The sequence below is a fragment of the Mauremys mutica genome, chromosome 16, assembly GCF_020497125.1.
Source record: "Mauremys mutica isolate MM-2020 ecotype Southern chromosome 16, ASM2049712v1, whole genome shotgun sequence".
NCBI lineage: Eukaryota > Metazoa > Chordata > Testudines > Geoemydidae > Mauremys > Mauremys mutica.
Window position 1 is genome coordinate 7,544,570 of NC_059087.1, and position 22,468 is coordinate 7,567,037.

The window sequence follows — 22,468 nt, forward strand, 5'->3', positions numbered from 1 at the left end:
CTGGATATTAGGCATCCCAACTCTTTTGAACAGCAAGGGACAGATGAATCTATCGGGGGTGGGGAGAGGAATCCATCCCTTCTTAAATAATTTACCCTTTCTGCTAAGAACTGGTCTTATTTGTATCTTTCATTGTATTTTAATTCCTTTTTCTTCTTTGTCTCTTAATCTGCAAGCAGTAAACTGTGATGTGCCAAAAAAAAGCAGCATAGTTTTGTCAGTGGACCATTCCAGCTTCAGAGAAAATGGTCTCATTTATGCAGACGATTCTGTGTCTGAAATGGCAATTATGCAATTATAAAGGCTTTAAGAGGGAAAGAGACTGCTTGTTTTTTTTTATATTTGACATGTAATTTCTACTATATTGATTCAGAGCAGCTATGCCAGAGGGCACAGCATAATGGAAATTTTTAATTTTAGACAAGTGGATCTAATTTTAAGCAGCCACCTTATTGAGGTGTTGGAACAACATGGCAAAAATAAATAAATAAATCATTGTTTGTGGTGGTGTTTTTTTACTGGTGGCAACTTGTCAACCTAGAAATTAAAAATAAAATTGTGTTGCAGTGGGAAAAGCAATAATCTTTCTGCCTGTGTATTCCAGACTTGCTAAAATAAAACTCCCAGCCTGTTATCTCAGCCAAGTTGTTTCTGGCAACTCAGAAATGCTGTCTCTCCAACTGACACTTGGGTCATTCACGGGTTTTTACAGCAATCCACTTTGGACAAACAAAGATTCCACTGCTTAATTTCACCTTGATGGTTTTCAGATAAATAACTGTATGGAACTGTCTCTAATGCATCAGAGCTATAGAGACTTGCCAATTATATTGTCTTTTTTTAAACTAAGTTAATTTCGCAGTCATTACCATGGTTCATAAATCTAATTAAAAAAAAACTAAAATGGGAAAATATAGAAAGCAGACAATGGATAGAGGATAAGGTAAAATAATGTGGTTGATTGCAGGATTTGGACCTAAGAAAAATAACCAATCAGGTCTTTATGCCCATGTGTTGTCCCTTTGGCTTCAATGGTGTCCTAGACCGGTGCAGAGTTCTGCCTACCCAGACCAGATTTCAGAGTCAGGGCCCTAGTCCAGATAAAGGCCTGGTCTTTGAAGATACTGAGTACTCTCAGGACCATAAAACGTTCTGGGAAGGGATGGTCTTTTTTCCATTGCCTAGCACAAGAGGGCATGATCCTGATTGGATCATTGGGTACTTGTGGAATACAAAAAAAATATACAGTAATGTCCATTGATATTTATTGTAGTTGCATCTATGCATCTGAGAGCAGAGGGCCCGATTCGGGCCCTATTGAAGTTGATGATACAACTCCCCTGACCGTAAATAGGATCAGGCTAGGGTGTCTGGCTTTTCTTAAAGAACTTAATGCTGATGCTCAGGGTTGTTTATATAGGTTAGAGTAAAAGGAATATTACTGTCTAAACTGCCTCCCAGAACGCAGAAAGAGAAATGTTATGTGAGAGAATCCTAGCCAAATGTTTATACCTGGTCTTAGCTTTTACCCTGTTGTGCTAATAGTGGATCATCAACATTTTAAATAAAAGCCTCATAATAATAATTCAAACAGCAATAATACTGTGCACTTCTCATTCAAGGATCTCAAAGCACATTGCAGATATTAAGCCTCACCATGTCTCTGTGACATAAGTAAGGAATGTATAGAGTTTACTTTGCTTGCCACTGAAATGCAGTAGCTATTTAAGAACTCACAGGAACACCACCCAGCAGTCTGTCAGAAAGTGAGGAAACCCAGTATGTCTAACTGAAAATGCAAGGGGCATTTAGGGAGACAGCATCTAATTGTAACTTGAATTAGAATTGGGGAAGGACACTGGGACTAACATCTGCTGTTACAAAAAGTGCCACAGGACCTTTAATGGCCCCACGGGACCCCACTCCAAGGCTGTCTTCTCCTGTTCTGAAGCCTGACCTTATTAAACAACAACAAACACACCTAACAAGCTGCCTATGCAGAAGTACAAAACAAATGACATACCGGTAATACTTTCTTCTAACCTTTGTCTGTCCCAACCCATCTTTGTTGTGGTCCTTTTCTTTGCTTGTCTGATTTGGATTGTAAGCTTTTTGGGGCAGGAACGGTTTCCTTTATTTCTGTAAAGCATCAAATATGCTCAGGGCACTACATCAATAATTTACAGAAGGGCCCCAAACCTTGAATCTGAAATTCGTGCTCTGTGTACCCCAGATTCAGATGCTCCAGAACATGGATTTGAAATCCAGATCTGAATCCAAAGCTTCCCAGATCTCATAGGTGTTAGTATTTAGCATGTTGCAGAGATTGGATCTAGCTTCAAATTCTGATCCGAACCCAAACCTTGAGGTCTGGCTTGGCCCCATCTCTGCTAACATTAATAGGAATTAGCTGGATCACTACTGCCTCGGATGGAAAACTACCACCTGTCAAATTACCAACTCCATGGTGCTCATTGGATAATTTAGTGAATAATTCTGTAGAGTGACAAGTGCCAGAATTATTGACTTTCAAACAAATTGTTAGATCAGTTAAACATCCAACTAACAGTAAGTCTTGTCTTTAAATAAGCCTGTGAATGATCCATGGCCAATAGGTATGGCATTACAAAGTTGCTGCTAACTATATCTTATGCTTTTAGATTACTCTCTCTGATGGAGCTATGCCATCAGTTGGGATGAAGCCGGCCAGTGCATCATGCCATCATGTGTTCCCAGCAGACCTACCACCAAGAGACCCGTTTGTTACGATGAACCACGCAGCCAGTGCAGGAAGGCACCTGACTATCTGTGTAGCTTGTTGTCACTGACCATTGAGTACTTGGGCATGGAGTCTGTTGTTGTGGTGACAGAGTATGATTCGACTGGTGCCTCAGGTGAGGAGTGGGGACAGGACAGACGGGAGGAAGATGAGCATGTGGAACACTGCAGAGAAGAAATGATAGTGTCTGATAGCCAGGGTCTTGCAAGGGAGGGAGTTTCTGGCGCTCTAGAGGGCCCCCAGAGATGACAAGGGAGCCAAAAGCCAAGCTGAATCTTTCAGGTCAAAAACTATCTTGACGGGAAAGATCACAGTCACCCAGTAGCACTGCAGGTGTGAATGAACGTTACATTTACCCATCTCTCCCTTATTCTCCAGTTACATCTCCACATTCTTCTCCTCGGTTGCCCCGGAGGCCAACAGTGGAATCAAATAAAGTTTCTATTACAGGTTTTCAGGTAAGGAAAAATATATCCTATGTAATTGAATGTTTTGCACAGACTCTGCATTTCTGTGATATGTGTGTGGCTTTCCTGAGTATAGACCAGTTACTATTTCCGCAGTCTTACTGGTTCAGGATGCTTTTAGCCTACTGCTTTTTGACACAACCCTTTATTCATGGAGGGGTCCTCTTTCGATAGTGTTTTGTGAACTTTAAAGGAAATTCAGAATAGGGTGCAGCCCTAATGAGCCAAAGGTCTTGGGGATTCCTGAATTTATCGTATAATCAGATGTCCCTGAATATTTGCTCCTGTGGAAATTGCAGAAGAGCTCTGCTTCTGTGGGGGCTGGGTGTTGTGTATGGCTGGAGCATGAGTCTCCTGTCTAAGTTCAAAAGAATAGGGGCTTGACTTGTGCAACCCGTGACAGACATAACCAATGTTGAGTTAACTGAGAGTCTTGGCTGGGAGTCACTCACTCAGCAGGGCACAGTAATTTTTAAAAGTTAACACTTTTCAGTGTTCTGAGGTCAGTTTAATTGCTAAGTAATCTAGTGCTGTGTTTATCTTCACCTTCTGGGTGAGGCGAACATGGTGTTCTTATTAAAGCTTTCTCAGTGGAAGCAACCATGGATCCCCGTGCATGCACTCTCCTCACCCCTTTTAGGTGGAGACCTCCTGACAGGGGCTTTTCCCTCTCTCTCCCGCCAGGCTGTTCAGTTCCCTGCCTGCACTGTCCCCAGCAAGCCAGATTGCCTAACCAGACCAGCATCTGTGCTTTGCTTTCTCATCAGTGACTGTGAACAACGTACTGTTCAGCTACTCATGCCAGCCGTGGAGAGTTATCACACAGATCTTTATAAGCAAGCCCATTTACTCTTACGGTGAAAGCATTACAGAGAAAACATTTAAAAACAAAAAAGAAGTTCCTATACATATGCTTAACGCTTACCAGAGGTCAGTCACCCAAAGTCTTTCCAGCCCTGCCCTTGGACAGAAGGTCCTGTCCATTTGCTGGATCAGAAAGAAGGCTATTTATCCAAAAGCGATTTCTTTGTCTGTTTGGTCTCTGGAGAATCCAGTTTGGACTAGTATATGCAGCTTCTGCAGCTGGTGGTACTTCTCTGAAGGTGTTAGAACCTGAGTGAATTTGCCTAATCACCCCCCACTGTTCGTAATTCCTGGATGATGTGTGGTCACTCTTCCCCATGGAAGTGCCTGGCCCACAATGATACAGTGCCTGGCCCACAATGATACATACACTTAATATAGTAAGATCTGTCAAAAATATTGCAGGAAATTGCCATATCTGTCGTGGGGGCTATAAGGTTGTGAATTGTCCAAGTGCTACTCTAGGGCGGTTTGATCCCAGCTCTGAGTAGGACTCATGAGTTCCTGGCTTCCAGTCCTGTGCTTGGATCACTAGATCATACCACTCTGAACCAGGACATACTGGCTTCTCTTCCTGTGACTGTAGCAGCTATTATGGGGATTGCAACTCATTTGTGCATCATGAGTTTCTCTATGCAACTTGAACATGGGGAGAATCCTGTGTACCTGCCCTAACTCCCCCAAACAGAGATTCTTCCCTGTCTGTGTGTGTGTGTCGCTATATTAATGGAACCCTGGCAGTATTTATCACAGCCGACAGTACCACAAATTGGGGGAAGGAATGAAGGGGGAGGGAAATGAGAGACTCTTTAGGAATATGTATAAGGAGTTCTGTGATCTCTGACAACAGCAGCTGATTAAAAAGAGGTGGGAGAAATTAATTCCTCCTGCCCATTCTTGCTTAATTATGTATTTGAAAGGAAATGCATTTATTCTAATAACGCTCATCTTCTGGCAATAAATCTGTGCATGTTTTATACAATGGGTGGAAGGCATGTGGTCAGTTAGCTTAAAAAGAGACCTCTTCTTAAGGAATATCTCGTTCAGGGCTAGCAGAGGTGAGCTTCCCCTTGTAACTGAATTAGCAAAGTGTAGTCATCAGTTCTGAAAAGCAATAACCGAGAATAACCAAATGCTCACAATACAAGATAACATGTTATGTTGCAAGGTGCTGATCACCCGATGCTCCTAGTGAAGTCAGTAAAGGCCTCATCCAACCACATTGCAGTAAGTGGGAGTTTTGCCATTGATGCTCATGGGAGCAGGGGCTTGGGCCTAAATAAATTAGTCAGTGCTTTGCAGGATTGTCTCGCGTGTGCTTTTCCAGAAGAAGGCATTTCATAGGAGGGTTCAGATTGGAGTGTTAACCCTTGAGGAATTGATCATTACAAAGGCCATGTCTGCACTAGCAAGCTTACAGCAGTACAGCTGTACCGATAAAGCTCTACCGCTGTAAGATCACTCATGTAGCCACGTTATGCTGGGGGGAGAGAGTTCTCCCGTTGACATCATAAACCACCTCCAATGAGTGGCAGTAGCTATGTTGGCGGGAGAGCGTCTCCTGCCAACATAACACTGTCTACACCGGTGCTTCTGTTGGTGTAACTTATGTCTCTCAGGGGTGTGGTTTTTTTCACACCACTGAGCAATCTAAGTTATGTCGACAAAAGTAGTAATGTAGACATGGCCTCAGTAACTGGTCTGAGTTCTTCATGTGTAATTAACTAGTTGTTAATTATGATAAAATGACAGCAAAATGAGGGGCTTATTGGTGCTTGAAACAATGTTCAAAGGTGAGTGGACTTGATCTTCAGCCCAGTGCATGGGAAATGTGAATGTAAAAAACCACCATCTGAAATAGTGAGCAGATACACTGTATTGCATGCCCAGAACCTGTCGTCTCTAACACAGAACAGGCAGTAAATGTCTGCTGGACAGTGTGTTAGACATAATAAAGGTATTTGGAAGTTAGTCACTGTTAGTTAAGGACTAAACTTTCCACTGCTTACAAGGCCTGGGGCACTCTGATAGGTTTATAACCTGTTAATTTCAGCTACCGATCTTTATATATCTATTTAATGTGAGTGGTTCTTATTGAGAACGATCACTTGAATGTCAGTAATTAGCCATGTGTAGAAATTCCCAATCTTGGCAAATGACTGTCATTTATTGCTAATGAAATCAAACATTATAGTTACAATCTGAATGGATTTACATTACCTAACAAATACAGTAATCTGCAGAGTAAAAGATGACATTTATTGTCTAAAGAACATTACATCTGTGATTTAAGAGGCTGTTACTGTTTCAGGATTGTTTTTTTCCCCTCTCTCTCCAGTTAATTGACTCTAATGGTGCTCTGATGTCTCGAGTTTTTTTGAAGCTCTGTTTATGAATAATACATTTCTTCTTCCTGTGCAAAAAAAAAAAAAAATTTGCAAATAAATACGTGATTGTTTTTGTTATGCCACTGGTTCATGTCAAACTTTTTTTTCCTCCCTTTGTAGGACTGTGTGCAGCTTAATCAATATAAATTGAAAGATGAAATCGGAAAGGTGAATACTTTACAGATTTGGCATACGAGCATTAGGCTGGGAGTTTCAGGGGGGGCTATTTAATTTCTTTTATCCTAAGCTCACACCTTCACAAGTATACTCCATTAAATGTCCTCACCCCTGCTACTTTATGCAATTACAACTGTTTTCAGTTGTGCTACAAGGTTAATTTCTAGTCCAATGAAACACAGCAGGTATAATTTTCCATGCAAGAAGGTGATCTGGCCCTAAGCTATTAAGCTCTCTACCAGAGTTTTTTAATAAATTGGTCAGCACCTGTGGTGATTCCCTGCTCAGAAATGTCCCCAAGATGGCTACTGGTGTATCAGAACTCTCAAGTGACCTGCCTGCATTGGAGCCTGAGAGGCTACAGCACTTGAAACCCACTGTGTTTGTATTGCTAGTGGGCAGTTTGAATGGAAATGTTCTGTGCCACGCTGAGCTCAAACTTGGGGGTCAGCTTCTGGCAGTGCTGGAGCAGAGGGAGGAGCCCCACAATCATTGTGAATCTGAGGGCCTACAAAGGAGTCCAGAGAGCGACCTCATGTTTCGCCCATAGTGGGAGCCATGGTGGCTAATGTGTTTCTCTGACGGCCCCCAGTCAGTAACCTGTGGCTGCTGGTGTATTTTTCTAGGGCTCCTATGGGGTTGTGAAGCTCGCGTACAATGAAGATGACAACACCTACTATGTGAGTATCGTTAGTGGAGATTCTCTGGTGGAGCGTAGTCTAGTGCTGGGTGTGGGGGCGGACCTGCCTCACCACCAGCTTCTGAATGGAGTCGTGAGCATTCCAGCCAGCTCTCTAGCTCCCTGATCTGACACCCACCTTCCCAGCTTTTCTGGGCTGGGCACCAGATCTAATAGCACGCACCAATCAAACAGCACTGCAGCTTAGAGACTCTTCCTGTTCTCCTCACCCAGCTGCATCTTCTTCCACATCCCTGGCTCCTGTATCAACTTGCCTTGGAGGGGAGAAAATGTGCTGCTTGGCTAGCTGATGAGGTGTGGGAGGAGTATTTCTCAGCTGGCCCAAGGGCACCAAGCAGGAGCAAGACCTGCCTTAAGGCCATGCTGCCCTTGTGGAGTCAAGATCTTAGGTGGGTGAACCTGGTGGCAAGACCAGAAGGGGGCTGAGAACCTGGGGGAAGGGGCAGAGAAAGTTCTGGGATGTGGGGAGAGGAGAGACTGGGAGACACGAGAGGGGAAGAGATTCCCCCTCAGGTATATCATGGGGGAGCTGCCCCCAAAGATGCTGTATGTGAGCAGAACAATGTCTCCCCAGTGCTTCTGAAGATGGATCAAAAACACTTCTTTGTCCTATGAGGTTTGCGCTCCCTTCTCATCCCCTACACCAGGCCCATTTGGCTTTGCACAAAGGTCCAGCGTCTGCCCCCAAGAGCGAGGTTTCAACCTACACATGTGAGTTCTTTGCAACAGCAGTGACAGAATCTATTTACATATTAATTGTATTGCAGGCAATGAAAGTTCTTTCCAAAAAGAAGCTCATGAGACAAGCAGGGTTTCCACGTAAGTAACAAATGGCTGTTCGGCGTGTGGAGAACTAGTGAGATCTATAGCTGAGCAGCAGAGATGGTGGGGTGGGGGAAACATAGCCCCACAGTCTCTGACAGCAGAATTACCATATATGTATGAGGCAGAGATCCTGGTCGGAAAGTGTTTTGTGGCAGTGATGAATTTTGTGTATATTGATGTTGCACGTTTGGGGCGAGGGCTGGAGTGATGGAGGGAAGGTTAATTTGGGGGTTAGGGCAGTGGACTGGGAACCAGAAGATCTCGGCTCTGTTCCTGGCTCTGACAGACATCCTGTGTGACTTTGGGCTGGTCACTTAATTGTGCTGTGCCTAGCTAATGATCCAACCGGCAGACCAAATTCGGTGATGAATCCTGGTCACATGCCACCTGAGCCATGTTGCACATATGCTAAGAAGAAGCATCAAGTGGAATTTGGCCCAGAGACTGAGGGCATAAATTTTTAAAGACTCAACAGAGAAAATAAACAAGTTCTTGCCTTCAAAAATGAGGGGTTTGGGAATTTTTATCAGCTGCATTTTGTGCTATTCTGTAGACTGTATCTCAGACACTATTGAAATTAAATGTAGATATTTGCCTTGGTAAGGTCATCAGTGACCATGCGTATTAAGCAATCATTTGGCCTTTCTCTCTTTTAAATGATCTTTTTGTTAGTGCATTTTGCGGTGCACTAGGATTATTCAAATACATGCATCATGGCATGCTCCTCAGAGGTGCCCAATACCTGCAGAAAAGGCGGCGGAGAGGGGAAATCTTTGCACTGCTGAAGATCAGGCCTTTTATCCTGTGACCGTTAATGAGGTGCTACCTTGGCTCAGCCACATATATTAGCCGCCAGCTTTTATTACTTGTCTTGTGCTATCTGCCTCTTGTATCTTTACCATTTTAAACAGGCCGCCCACCTCCTCGAGGTGCCAAAGCCACATCCGAAGGCTGTCTGGAACCAAAAGGGCCTATTGAACAGGTGTACCAAGAGATCGCCATCTTGAAAAAGCTGGACCATCCTAATGTAGTGAAACTGGTGGAGGTGAGACTGGCTGAAATGTTAACTTGCAATCACAATATTAGGGTGTGCGGGGACCTGAAGGTGTTCAGTGCAGAATACAGGTTTTCCTTGAATAGCAGGACGTTTGTCATCCGGAAAGCCATTCCTACATTGATCTGTCTAGTGTGGTTGAAGGACCATCTTTAAAATAAATAAGTAATAAATAATAATAAATCTTCAGAGCATTCAGGCGTCTAGCTTGACTCAACCAATGCCTGTTTGTAGATTTACATGGAGGGATGCATGTGCAATTGGTTTTCTGTGGGCTTCAGTAACCTGTTTTGTGGACACACACACTGGATGTGCAGTCTAGTTGTGCTTGGACACCAGGAATAAAATGATCTCTGTTCTGCAAGGCACTCAGTATGCATCAGTCTGAAAGAGAAATGGTAACCTAGGAGCATCTCTGTGTACCAGTCAAGATGGAATTGTGGGTCTGGTTCCTATATCTCAGAATCAGATGCTTGTTTTCCTCCATTTTAAAATGGTGATTTTTGGTAGTAGGTAATAATTGGAGATATACTGATCTCCTAGAACTGGAAGGGACCTTGAAAGGTCATCGAGTCCAGTCCCCTGCCTTCACTAGCAGGACCAATTTTTGCCCCAGATCTCTAAGGGGCCCCCTCAAGGATTGAACTTACAACCCTGGGTTTAGCAGGCCAATACTCAAACCACTGAGCTATCCCTCCCCCCTAATGTTAGTTTTTGTGACTGACTGCAAAAACAATCAGATTAGGGGAAATGTAAAAGGTCAAGTCCATTTTGGGGAGGAGGGGAGTGGTGTTTCCAGGGGTTCTGTGCGAGAGATCACATATGCTCTAAGTCAGGGGTAGGCAACCTATGGCACGTGTGCCGAAGGTGACACGCAAGCTGATTTTCAGTGGCACTCACACTGCCCGGGTCCTGGCCACTGGTCCGTGGGACTCTGCATTTTATTTTAATTTTAAATGAAGCTTCTTAAACATTTTAAAAACCTTATTTACTTTACATACAACAATAGTTTAGTTACATATTATAGACTTATAGAAAGAGACCTTCTAAAAACGTTAAAATGTATTACTGGCACACAAAACCTTAAATTAGAGTGAATAAATGAAGATTTGGCACACCACTTCTGAAAGGTTGCTGACCCCTGCTCTAAGTGATTGTTGTTTTGTTGCTCTAGGAAGGCAGCAAAAAGTGTAACTTCTCCTTGTCTGCATAAAGTGCCATAAATCCCAGCCCCATTCTATAATCCTGGATCAGCCCCTGTACAAAGGCCCTGAAGCTTTAAGGTGCTGCATCCGTCCTGTGTAGTGCTGAGCATCCCGAACTCATTAACTTCAGGGGGAGCTGAGTGTGCTGAGGATCTTACCGGATGGGGCTCAAATTGAGAATCACTTTTATTTTTACCTATATTTATTTCAGTAAAGGAGCCTGTTTGATTTGGTCCCCGCACTCAGCAGTAGAAGAAAACCTGCAGGCTCTGTGTACAGAACCTGCCGAAAGCATAATTTGATTGTAATGCTGAGGGAGTGTAAATGGTCCTCTAAAGCCATATGCCCAATTACGTCTATGGGGTTTTTCATTCTGAGTTGAGGAATAATCCATATGCTCCAACTTGCTCTTTCAGCATCTACTGTGGAATCGCAGTATACAGTATCCCCTTGGATGGTTTCTCTGGCCTTTTTTTTTTTTTTTAATCCCACTTCTATTTCTTTTCATAATTAATCTTTAAAGGATAAAGCATTAAAAGTTTGAGTAATGCCAATGCTAGATTCCACATTTGTCTCCTAGGAAACATATTGGCTTAATGAAACTGACCATGCAAAAAGTATCAAGATCTATGAATATGCATACTCAAATTTGCTGGTTTACAAGTGAGATAAAATATTTAAACATACCGGAAGTATTATTTCCTTTGTGTTACAGCTACATTTTTTTTCCTCTCTTATCTTTTCCCTTGAGGGAAGGAACTAGTGAGATTAGCAAAGCAAAAATGTCTGTTTTAAATTAAGATGTTGGGAACTGGAATTCCTAAAGGGAAATGGCTTTGAGAAAAATACTAGTTCTAAAATTGGAGCTGCTGACCTGATATGGGTATATCCGGGGTGTATGTTTAAAAGATAATTAAACTGGTATCAACCAGACAAAACACATTTTGCTTTATTTCTTCATGAATCCACTTATACAACTTACATATTTAACGTGTGTGTGTGTAAATTTAAAATCTATCTATCCTACAAACATATGCCTACAGAGAGGGATGCAGTGGCTGATGTGCATACCATAGTTCTCTTCTGAATAGATTCAGAACTTCTGAGTCATATGCCATGTACTGCTTAATAAATAATAATTGGAGCTATACCAATCTCCTAGAACTGGAAGGGACCTTGAAAGGTCATTGAGTCCAGCCCCCTGCCTTCACTAGCAGGACCAATTTTTGCCCTAGATCCCTAAGTGGCCGCCTCAAGGATTGAACTCACAACCCTGGGTTTAGCAGGCCAATGCTCAAACCACCGAGCTATCCCTCCCCCCACAACTAATGGAGTAATTCTCCCTGATGTCAAATGTTAGAGGCCTGTGCTTTTAGAGGAGAAACATCTGAGTTCTGTCCCTGATGATGTCAAGAAGTTCAGACTGACCAGGGTATGCACAGTTAGTTGGGACAACCATGAAACCCTAGGTGGCTTTAGATTTATTGTGTGTGTGTGTGTGTGCACATGCGTGTGTGTATGTAAATAAAACCTTAGCTATACATTTGGGGCCTAAATTATCTGATACCATGTCCCCATTGTCAGTATATTTATTCTTGGTATTTTCTGATGGGTGATACGAACCTGTGGAAATATAGAATACTTTTTATCCACGTGCAGTCACTTTATTATCCTTCTAACTTGTGTTGACAGGTGCTAGATGACCCCAGCGAGGACCATCTGTACATGGGTAAACAAGTCACTCTTCCCTTCTGCCCCACTGTGCATGCCACATGACAGTGACAGTATTTGGATGCAATCTCTGCTTGCGTGGATCAGACTTCTGGATGACTGTATAAAATATTTCCCATGGTCTGCAGGGAGGACTGAGGTAGTGAGTTATGCCAGCAAAGTAGCTGATCGCTATGGAGATTCCTTTTATGCTGCTTAAAGTAATAGAATAGGGCTTACAGCAGTGAGAATTTTCATGGCATGGGTATATCGGAGGAACAGGTCCCCTTTAATTACAGAGACCTGTGGGATCCAATGTCTGGGCTCAGAAAGAGAGAAAACAGGACTGTACCTGGTCGGCCTATACTCAGCAGTGCACTAGGTTATAATTAGATGTCTGGGAGCACTTTGCAGAGCCAGGTGCCCAGCTGTAACCTGTAATGCTCTTAACTGCTATCCTGCTGTCATCTTACCCACGTGCTGTAGTTCCTTTTTTGAAAGAGGGACTGTCTTATCTGCATTCTCTCCCCAAATGTTGAAACCCTGCCCTTCCCACGGAGGTTAAAGAGGAGCAGAGTTCAATAATAATTTTGTTTCCTTAGCTATCCTGCCAAACGAGGGTTGCAAAGAGTTGTGCTTACATTGTCTTGCCTCTCCCAACCCCATTTTACAGCGAGAGAAACTGAGGCACAGGGGAGCAGTAAATCATAGACTTTAAGGCCAGAAGGGATCACGAGATCATCTAATCAGACCTCCTGCATATCAGAGGCCATCAGCATCTCCCAGCACCCACACACTAAACCCAACAACCAAAATGAGACCAAACATTACAGCCCCCAGGAAACTAAATTATCGCATGTCACAGGCAAAGAATAGGAGGGACTGAGTTGCGCCGATGTAGGAGCTCCCTGCAGTGGCAGGGAATTGATTAAGTGAAAGATCCCGAGATGATCCTGGCACGTGACCCGCACCCCCATGCTGCAGAGAATGGCTGTGACTTTGGGGGTGTTTTGCCTATCTGACCTGAGGGAAAACTGCCTCCCAACCACACACATGGCGATCAGTTAGACCTGAGCATGTGAACAAGAAGCAGCCAGCAAAGCACTTGAGAGAAAGAATGCTTGATGCCACCTCAGGGCACTCACCCACTCTTCCCATCTCCAGCTTTAGAGACACGGGTGGGGGGAAACCAGGTAATAATTGAGGGATAAAAATCCCTTTCTGACCCCTGCAGGTGACCGGCTGAAGCCCTGAAACGTGAGATTTTAGGAACATAAGACACAAACTGGATGGGGCCTGCAGGACTGCCAAGCCCTGCTCCCTACAATCACAAGCAATCCCATCATACAATCCCACTCATAAATTTGTCCAGCTCTCTTAAATCTAGCTAAGTTATTTGATCCCACAACTCCTATTGGAGGCTGTTCCAGAACCTCACTCCTCTGACAGTTAGAAACCTTCTAATTTCCAGCCTGAATTTGTTCATAGCCAGTTTATGCCCCTTTGGTCTTGTGCCAACATCATCCTTTTTCTTAAAGTGACTTACCCAAGAGCATACAAGTCTGTGGTAGTGCAAGGAATAGCACCGTAGGGATTGCCATATTTGCTCAGACCAATGATCCCATTTGTTTGGTACCCTGACTCTGAAAGTGGTCAGTGCCAGACCCACATACTAATGTATTGCATATCTTTCCAGACGCAGATTCTCTCCCTGCACTAGCTGGACATCTATTGATTTGAATCAAAGGTGCAATAGAAGTAAATTAAAATGTGATGTAAACTGGATATTCATTATGGACACCTCTTCCTGCAGCTTCATTCTTGCTTAACCCTATTTGGGATTAAGCTGAAGAGTGGTGTTATCTGTTAGTTATAGCAGGGTGTCAACAGTCTGACCTGGATTTAATACGTTGCTCTGCCACTAACTCACTGTGTGACTTCGGGCCAGTCACTTAACTTTTCTGTGCCTCAGTTATCCCAGCTATAAAATGGGGTAGAACTTACCTACTTAAACTATACATGGTTGCAGAGCATGTGAGACTCTGGGTTGAAAATACCTATGGAAATGCAACATTTCCTTATTGTCAGATGGTGGGGTTTTTGTGGGGGGAGTTTCCTCCTCGTACCCTAATTTTAGCTCCTTTTCAGAGCTGTTGAAGTTGGCTCCTGGTGGGAGTTGTAGATTTTTTTTTTTAATTTTTTTTTAGGCAGTAATGACTGTAAAGAGCAAACTACTCTCAGAGATCTGGGGGGGGGGTCATGTCAGCAAAGCCTTTAAGAGCTCACTGATTAGCACAGCCTCTACCTTTTTTCCCTGTCTCTCTAGAATTGTTTAGCAGTTTGTTCCCTAAAATAGACTAGTTTAAGGGAACTAATCAGCCTTGAGAATGTTCCCTGATATACATCGCTTAACATTGCTCAAAACTACACTTAAAATTTGAGAATTTCAATACAAATACCCATCTGCAATAACAAAGGGGATGAACAAAGGCCAAGACAATGACTAATTAAGACCAATGTTCCAGTCACTGCTCTTGCCACTATGCCTTTTTTAAATCATCATCTGAGTTCATTAGCATATTGGTCTCATTGTGAATCTGCCTTATTTCTATTAATTTAATCTACCCCCTCAGGGCCAAGTTTTCCAGTGCTAACAGCTGTTGTGTCTGAAAAACACATGTTAACTAAGGGGCACATTTGTCATCCTTTCTCATGCTATGCAGTACCTTAATCCCTGTTTAGTCCCATAAACCTCAGTGGGACAACTCTGAGTACTTACTCCACATGAATGTGGCCGGATCAGGGCCTGAATGTATATCTGTGAACATACAAATAACTGAATATATTAACTTCTCCGTTTTGTACAAGGGAATGTGTGTTTTCCACATTCAACTTAGGTGCAAAAATGTTATTTACTTGGTTTAAAAATATAGCATCATAGAAGGTGTGAGATGAGCATTATTTAGCAGAGGAACTAAGGGTATCTCTACACTGCAGCTGGGAGCAAACGGGTAGACACACTTGTGCTAGTGGGGCTTGTGCGCGTGTGTTAAAAATAGCTGTGTGGATGTCGCAGCCCCAGTGAAGGTTTGCGTGAGCCCCTGGTTCCAAGCGTGGGTGGCTAGTCGAAGCCCAGGCTGGTGCTGCAATATCCACACTGCTATTTTTAGTGTGCTAGTGAGAGTCCCGCTAGCACAAATATGTCTTCCCAGGCTGGGAGGCTCATCTCAGCTGCAGTATAGATAGATCCTTACTGACTCCTTCCCAGCTTTTCTTGAAGAAATAAGCAGTTTGTTAAAGCTAAGTCCATAAATGTTTTTTGGGGGGAAACTTTTTACTTGGTTCCTGGTGGAACCTTTCTGATGGTTTGTCTTTTGCTCTGTACCTTACTTAACTGATGATGGAGCACAGTATTCGGGTCAAAGAGCTAAAGTGTCCTTAGACCCTAGTTCTGCATTCTCTGCACACTCAAAACTTGGGTATGTAAGAAATGCAGAATCAGGGTCATAGTGAGAAGATTCTTAGCCTGATAAACTAGAATGATTCTGAAGTGCTGAACAATTATGCTAGTTCATAGATTCTTAACAAGGAAGATAGTAATATGCTCTTTGAAGAAGCGCTGTGAATTGTCAGTCTAATTTCTGCATGAACTCCAGATCTGTGTGATAAATACAGCGACGACGTCATGTAAAAATGTACATTTTTAAAAAACAAAATATCACAAGGGATTCTTCCACATTCTGAACTCACCTTCACCCAGCCAGCCAGTTTCATGTTGTCGTTTATTATTATTTCCATAATTGGTCATAGAAATAATTGCTTTTCTGCTGGGATCTTGTTTGCAGAGCTTTCAGCCTGTCATTAATCACCTTCTCTTTTGTGTTTCAGTGTTTGAACTGGTAAAACAAGGGTAAGTATTGAACCTTGTTATTAGGTCTACAAACTTAGTGAATACTGAAGCAAATGTATTTCATAAGCAGTGTGTGTGAGTGTAGTTTGGTTGAAATAGTGCATACAGTGGGCCAAATTCCTTACAGTGGTGATGCGGAAGGTGTTAAAAGTAGGTCTCCCTATGTCCTGGTCTGCAACTTACAATTTAGATCATCCAGCTATGTTAAATTCTCACCCCCACAACACTGTAATTAAGCCAACCTTTACCCCCCATTGTAGATGTGGTTAGGTTGACAGAAGAAGTCTTCCGTGGACTGAAGTACCACGGCTCATGGTGGTGTATTACCTACATTGATAGAAAAAACCTTTCAGTTGATGCAGGAAGTGTCTACGCTATGGCGTTGCAACTGTGCTGCTGTAGCCCCTGCAGTGTAGATGTGCTCTGAGACCCAGATATCTCTGAACCTGGGTACACCCCTTACTGGTCAATAAGGGAGTCTAATTTGTTTTAATTGACATGCCAAGGAATTTGGAGAGGTGTAAGTTAAAGTAAGGTGGGCTCTTACCTCCTCCTGCTAGCTGCGGTTCTTGCTGCAGTCTCTCTTCTGGCCTGTGTTTATGTGAGTTACACTGACTGAGGCTCTCTGACATGCTCCGAGTTTATCCATGAGAGTGTAGAATGAGCCCAAGTGATTGTGAGATGTGGAATCCTGGGTCCAATCCAGCACCTTATTGCATGTCTTGGGAAAATGGCACAAGGCATGATCTACAACTGCAGATACCTGTGTCGGCTTGTGCATGTGTGTGTAGCATGCTACATTCAGACTGGCTCAGTTCTGTTTGGGATGTCAACATCTTGTCTGAGTTTTATTCCTTTCTAAACTCTGTTGCCTTTCATCCTGCTACATCAGCAGAGGACAGAGGCAGCATGGCCTAGTGGACAGGACTCTAAATGGGAGTTAAGAAATCTCAGGTTCTGACCCCACTGATGACTGTGTGACTTTGGGCAAATCATGTAACCTTTTTCCTCATCTTTAACATGGGGATAATAATGCTCACTGAACTTTGTCAAGTGCTTTGAGATTTACAGATGAAAAATTCTAGGAAAAATAAAATGGCATGAGACGTTTAGGAAAAAGTATCTCTGAATTTAGTAAAGGCTGTTTGCAGTTCTCATGACAGCAGCAGTAGCGATGTAATTGTAACTAAAACTAGATTGTTAGCTCTTTTGGGGGTAGGTTCTATGTTTGTACAGCCCCTAGCACAATGGAGTCCTGGTCCATGGCTATGGCTCTTAGGTGCTATAATAATTCAAATAATAAAATTGTTAGAGCTGAAGATTTCCCTTATTATCATGGGCAAGAAGCTGAAATCACAGTAAGCCAATGTGTTTCTCTGTGGATTCATGATACAGTTTTCTAGCATGAGAATTTAAACACCCATTGAGCTTATGTTGATATATCTTCTCCCTCAGTACTGAGAATTAGCTTGGGTCATCTTGGCGAGAGAATGAAATGCTGAGTCCTCCTCACCTCTTTCTCTCTCTCCCCATCTTAAGTGGGGAAGCCCATGTATCCAGCTGAGAAATAATTGTGTCCTGTAGAGTCTCTTCTGCCCTTGAGAGGCATAGGCAACTTCCATTAGTGCTAGTGGAGGGTAATCCTGTGCAACAGATAATGGGTCATTTTTTGATCCTCTTGACTTGTGAGGCCATCTCCTGTGTTATCCATCAGTCTTATCTTTGGCACTCAGCCTGTTGAGTGTGTGCAGTGCACCATCGTGTGCTAGCGTGAGATGGGATTTAGGAGGATGTAGATGACCATTTATGGGAACAGCAAAGGGGTGGGCAGTGCAAGCAGCACGGTTCAGTGGTTAGGGCACTGGACTGGGACTCAGGAGACCTGGATTCTATTCCTGGCTATATCATTGACATGTTGTGGGACCTTGGTCGAGTCACATCCGTCTCTCTGTCCCCTCCCACCATTGATCTGTCTTCTCTGGTTAAATTTCAAGCTCTTCAGGGCAGGGACTGTCTCTTCCTATTCATGACAGTGCTCATCGCAGTGGGTCCCTGGTTTTGGATGGAACCTCTAGCTGCTGTTATAATACCAGTGATAAATATATGGGCACCCTACACCAACGTGAAGAACAAAAGGTGGCTCTTGGACAGAGCAAGGCACTCTAGCATCTCTTTAGCTCTGTCTCCTTCGGTTAGATGCTGGATCCTTCAGAGATTCAAGACGGGCAGCAGCATCTCCCACAGCTTTTGGGAAAATGTGCAGACTCTGGCAAGGAGACAAGAGACACATATTCAAGGTGGAGCTAATTAGTTTAAGTTTCCTCTGAGAGTCCCACCCGCCTTCCAAAAAACCAACACCCCTGCACTGCTGATGGCAAAAGGATAATCTGAGCTTTGCAGTTAGCCCTGGGACACTAGAAACCTCGATGGATCCTAAATAGACGGGGGCGTGGCACCAGATCCTGTGCTTCAGCACTTCTCTGAGATACCACAGGAGGGGGGTGCAATACCGGGGAACTAAGACTGTAGTGGAGAAGAGATTTTTCTTGCAATGGCCACGTTAAGGGTCAGCTTCTGCTCTCAGTCCCAGTAAATCCAAAGCAACTCCATAGACTTTAAGGGAGTAACTGCAGATTGGCATTGGTGTAATAGAGGTTGGGATCTATCCCAAAATCTCTTAGTTTGAGGGAAATAGTGAGTAAAAAGAGGAGACCGACATTCCTGGGGTTGAAGAAAATTCCATCTGTCCCTCATATAGAAAGGATACAGTTCTGAAAGGACGAATAGATGGACCAGTACAGCCAGCCATTGTGACCCATGGAAGAACTATGTACGGTCCAGATGTGCAAGCCAAACAGCTGCCAAGGTGCTGTTCCAAGTTCTGTGCCCTGTTTCTTTCTAATGTGACTCAGTTAATCCCTTCCCCTGTCCCACTTTGGCTTTTTATAGTGACGTGAACCAGATTCTGGGGGTCGAGAGGGGACACCGCTATTTATGGGAGAAAGCCATGGTACCACTTCATTTTTTGTGCTGTGTGACTGTGTAGGGGGAGATTGGAGTGGAGCCCGCTAGTGCCGCTTTCCCAGCTTGTGCTGAGGAAGAGGGTTTGAAGACACTTGAAACACGATTGGGTGACAGGAGGAAACCACACTGGAAATCCTTGGAAACTTCTCTTCCCGCAAACCCAAACCTCAATGAGAATCAGACCTAAGAGAGGGCAGCTGAGTGCTTTCGTGTCTGTGGGAGACATCTTGCACTGAAATGGCTTTTAGTTCTCTCAGTCTTTGAATTGTATAGATCTCCACTTTCAGGCTGCTTCTAAAACACCACTTAGTCCAGGAAGCATTTCTACTGTAATGGCTGCTTCCCAGCCTTCGTACATTCTGCCTTCCTGTAATGTTTGCCATAGGCAGTGCCTCTAGATTGCAAGCTCTTTATCTATAAGGCCAAAATCCAATAATTTATCCAGTGCTATATGCACGTACCATGCTATCTATGTTAATGACCCGGATTCTAATGGATCAGACCCTAATTTCTTCACTCCACCCTCATTCAAGCAATGCTCCCACTGACTTCAGTAAGAGTTTTGCCTGACTCAGAGCTGATTAAGTCCTTCAGGATTTGGCCATCTAATAATAAAGGGAGGCGCTGCCACTGCCAAGTTAGCATTTGTGCATGAACATGATGCTGCTGAGGGCAGCAGAGCCCTGCTGCTTGGGCTCTTGTGTGTATCACAGCCAGGGGGATATTCTGGGGTGACATCCATCCAGGTGCCCATGCAAGAGGGGAAATCATGGAACCTGTTATATAGAGGGAGAGCTAAGGTGTAGGCCTCCATCTTTGGCTACAGCCAAAGAACACGCAGCGTAACTCACAAGGCTGCAAAGGTGACTTTAAGCCACTTTTCTACTTCCCTGGTCCTGGTCCTGGGCCATTGTGTTCTGAACTGACCCCTCCCCCCCGCAGGGTAATTTGGAGTAGCCTGAGGGCTGCTGTAACTTAGGCAAGCTGTCAAGCTCAGGGGCAGTTACAGTAGCTGGGAATTGCTGGGTTTTAGGGGAGCCCCAGCTATGTCCCCTAAGCTACCCACCAAGAGGAGGGCTAGCGTAGGAGCCATTTTCCAGTTCTGCACCAGCTGAGGAGCCCACTCGGCTGAGACTGTGGCTGGCTTCAGCGGCTTTAGGGCTGCTTTGTCATGTGGCAAAGGGGCCCTCATGCAGCCAAAGATCAGGGACATAAAGTCTCTCCCCTGGAGGAGCAGGGGTGGCTGAATGTCTGGCACTGCCTTCCTAGGCAGAGTCTGTGTAAAGGAGTCACTGTATCTACCATATTAAAATTGAGTTCCCCAGCTTGTTTCTTCTGGTGACATAGGATGTGTCTACACTGCAGTTAAACACCTGGAGCCAGCCCATGGGGTGTCCCCAAGCCTGGCACAAACTCAAACATCAACACTGCAGTTAAACAGCCTTGTAGCACGAGCCCAAGTCAGCAGACATGGGCCAGCCACGGGTGTTCCATTGCAGTGTAGACATACCCATAGATAACTAAAAACCATGTGTCAATGTGCTGAGCCACAACAATGCAACATGATTATTTATATAGTGTAGACAGGGCCTAATATGCTAATGTTCTGGTTTATTATAGTGAGTTAATCCGTAGCATTTGCTGAAGACAGGAAGGAGAGTTGCAGGATAGCCAGGTTCATGAGCTAAAGAATCCATTATCTCTTGCTGGGTCAGAGCTTTGCTACCTGTTCTTTAAACATCAGTCAGAAAAAGAAGCCGCTGACATCTTGTGGGTTTTAAACTGTGCCCCTCTTCCTCATTAGTCCTGCTTTGTTGCCTTTCCAGGCCTGTGATGGAAGTCCCTGCCATTAAACCTCTCACTGAAGACCAGGCTCGGTTCTACTTTCAGGATCTGATCAAAGGCATCGAATACTGTAAGCTTCTATACAGAAACCACTGGCGTTGTTAACAACTGCGGGCAGATTAGCAGCTGGTGTAATTCAGCTGGCTCCAGCAAAGCTACACTGACTGGCACCAACTCAGGATCTGGCCCATAGAGTCAACATTCTTGTTAATTGAGTTTTGCAGTCCCTGTGTGGTTGGTCATTTGCTCTTAGCTGCCCTCTGCTAGTTGTGTTACAGGCATGCACTGCCATTAAATGTCCTGCTGTTTCTTTAACACACAGTGCACTATCAAAAGATAATCCACCGGGATGTTAAACCTTCCAACCTTCTAGTTGGGGAAGATGGTCACATCAAAATCGCTGACTTTGGAGTGAGTAATGAGTTCAAAGGAACTGATGCCCTCCTGACCAACACTGTGGGCACCCCTGCATTCATGGCACCGGAAACCCTCTCAGAAACAAGAAAAATCTTTTCTGGCAAGGTATTTTGTAGTGAGGATTTTTATAACTCTCTCTTTAACATATACACATTTTTCGGGCTCCATGTGCAAGAACTAGCTATAATACTGTATTCTCCTTTCTTCCAAGGCTTTGGATGTATGGGCCATGGGAATCACGCTCTTCTGTTTTGTGTTTGGACAGGTAACGAGTTTCTTGTTTGAGTCTGGTCAGTGAGTCAGCATGTCTCTACACAAGGCTTTGTGTGGTGTTTCATAGGGTGAAATTTATATACCCTACCCTACCCTCCCCCCCAAAAAAGCCTGATCAGTCATGGCTTCTTCCCCATAACCTATCCCTGTGCTGCCTGCTGCACTGGGGCCGGGCCAACGTTCCTCCAGCGCAAAGGGTGTGCAGAGGCCTGCCTTACAATGAAGCTGCTCCTCCCAAGGCCCAGTCCCTTGCATAGCCCGTCTGCAGGGCTTCATTGCTGTAGTGTAGAGACCTGTGTGGGACTTTTTAAAATCCTGCTCCCGCTCTTATGGCAGGAGTCCTACAGGATCCCAGTTCCACTGCAGGGTTCTACTGTAGAGTGTCTTGTGCAACCCACAGCTCCATAAGTGTTGGGTTTTTTTTATGAATGTCTAATCATTCATCCTTAAGGTGTCAGGACATTACTGCAGCGGTTTTTCTCACTGTGTGTGGGGATGGTTAGTGATAATGAAGTAATTCCTGCTCTGATTCATTTATATTGTCAGAACATCTGGGCATTTCACATTCAGCTTAAAATCAATAACCACAAGCTTGGGTGACTCTGTGAAATTGTACATGACCCATGCCTGCTGTGATGCTAATGGATTCATTAGTTGAAAGCCCAAGTAAATGGGTGAGCTTTTCCCATACCTTGCAAATTACTAAACATTAGATCCATTTGACCAGCGGAGGGCGCCTCTGCTGAGAACATCTTTGTGCCAGTCCTGGGCAAGCGAGAGCTCATCCAGCAGAGATCTTAGCTGGTGCAATGGGACGTAGAGGGAGAAATG

At 44.0% G+C, this 22,468-nt stretch overlaps 1 protein-coding gene across 3 annotated transcripts in view; it reads left to right on the forward strand.

Annotated features, from left to right (window-relative positions):
* CAMKK2 (calcium/calmodulin dependent protein kinase kinase 2) overlaps nucleotides 1-22,468 on the forward strand; it is a 47,763-nt gene that overhangs the window by 12,419 nt on the left and 12,876 nt on the right. For all 3 annotated transcript variants that reach the window (XM_044990220.1, XM_044990221.1, XM_044990222.1), the window contains 11 exons: nucleotides 2,661-2,894; nucleotides 3,158-3,237; nucleotides 6,618-6,665; nucleotides 7,301-7,354; nucleotides 8,142-8,193; nucleotides 9,111-9,244; nucleotides 12,151-12,187; nucleotides 16,057-16,078; nucleotides 20,929-21,017; nucleotides 21,270-21,469; nucleotides 21,576-21,629. In XM_044990220.1, coding sequence (XP_044846155.1) covers nucleotides 2,717-2,894; nucleotides 3,158-3,237; nucleotides 6,618-6,665; nucleotides 7,301-7,354; nucleotides 8,142-8,193; nucleotides 9,111-9,244; nucleotides 12,151-12,187; nucleotides 16,057-16,078; nucleotides 20,929-21,017; nucleotides 21,270-21,469; nucleotides 21,576-21,629 — 948 coding nt within the window. In that variant the 5' untranslated portion in view covers nucleotides 2,661-2,716. Of the gene's footprint in view, nucleotides 1-2,660; nucleotides 2,895-3,157; nucleotides 3,238-6,617; nucleotides 6,666-7,300; nucleotides 7,355-8,141; nucleotides 8,194-9,110; nucleotides 9,245-12,150; nucleotides 12,188-16,056; nucleotides 16,079-20,928; nucleotides 21,018-21,269; nucleotides 21,470-21,575; nucleotides 21,630-22,468 lie in introns of those variants that run through there.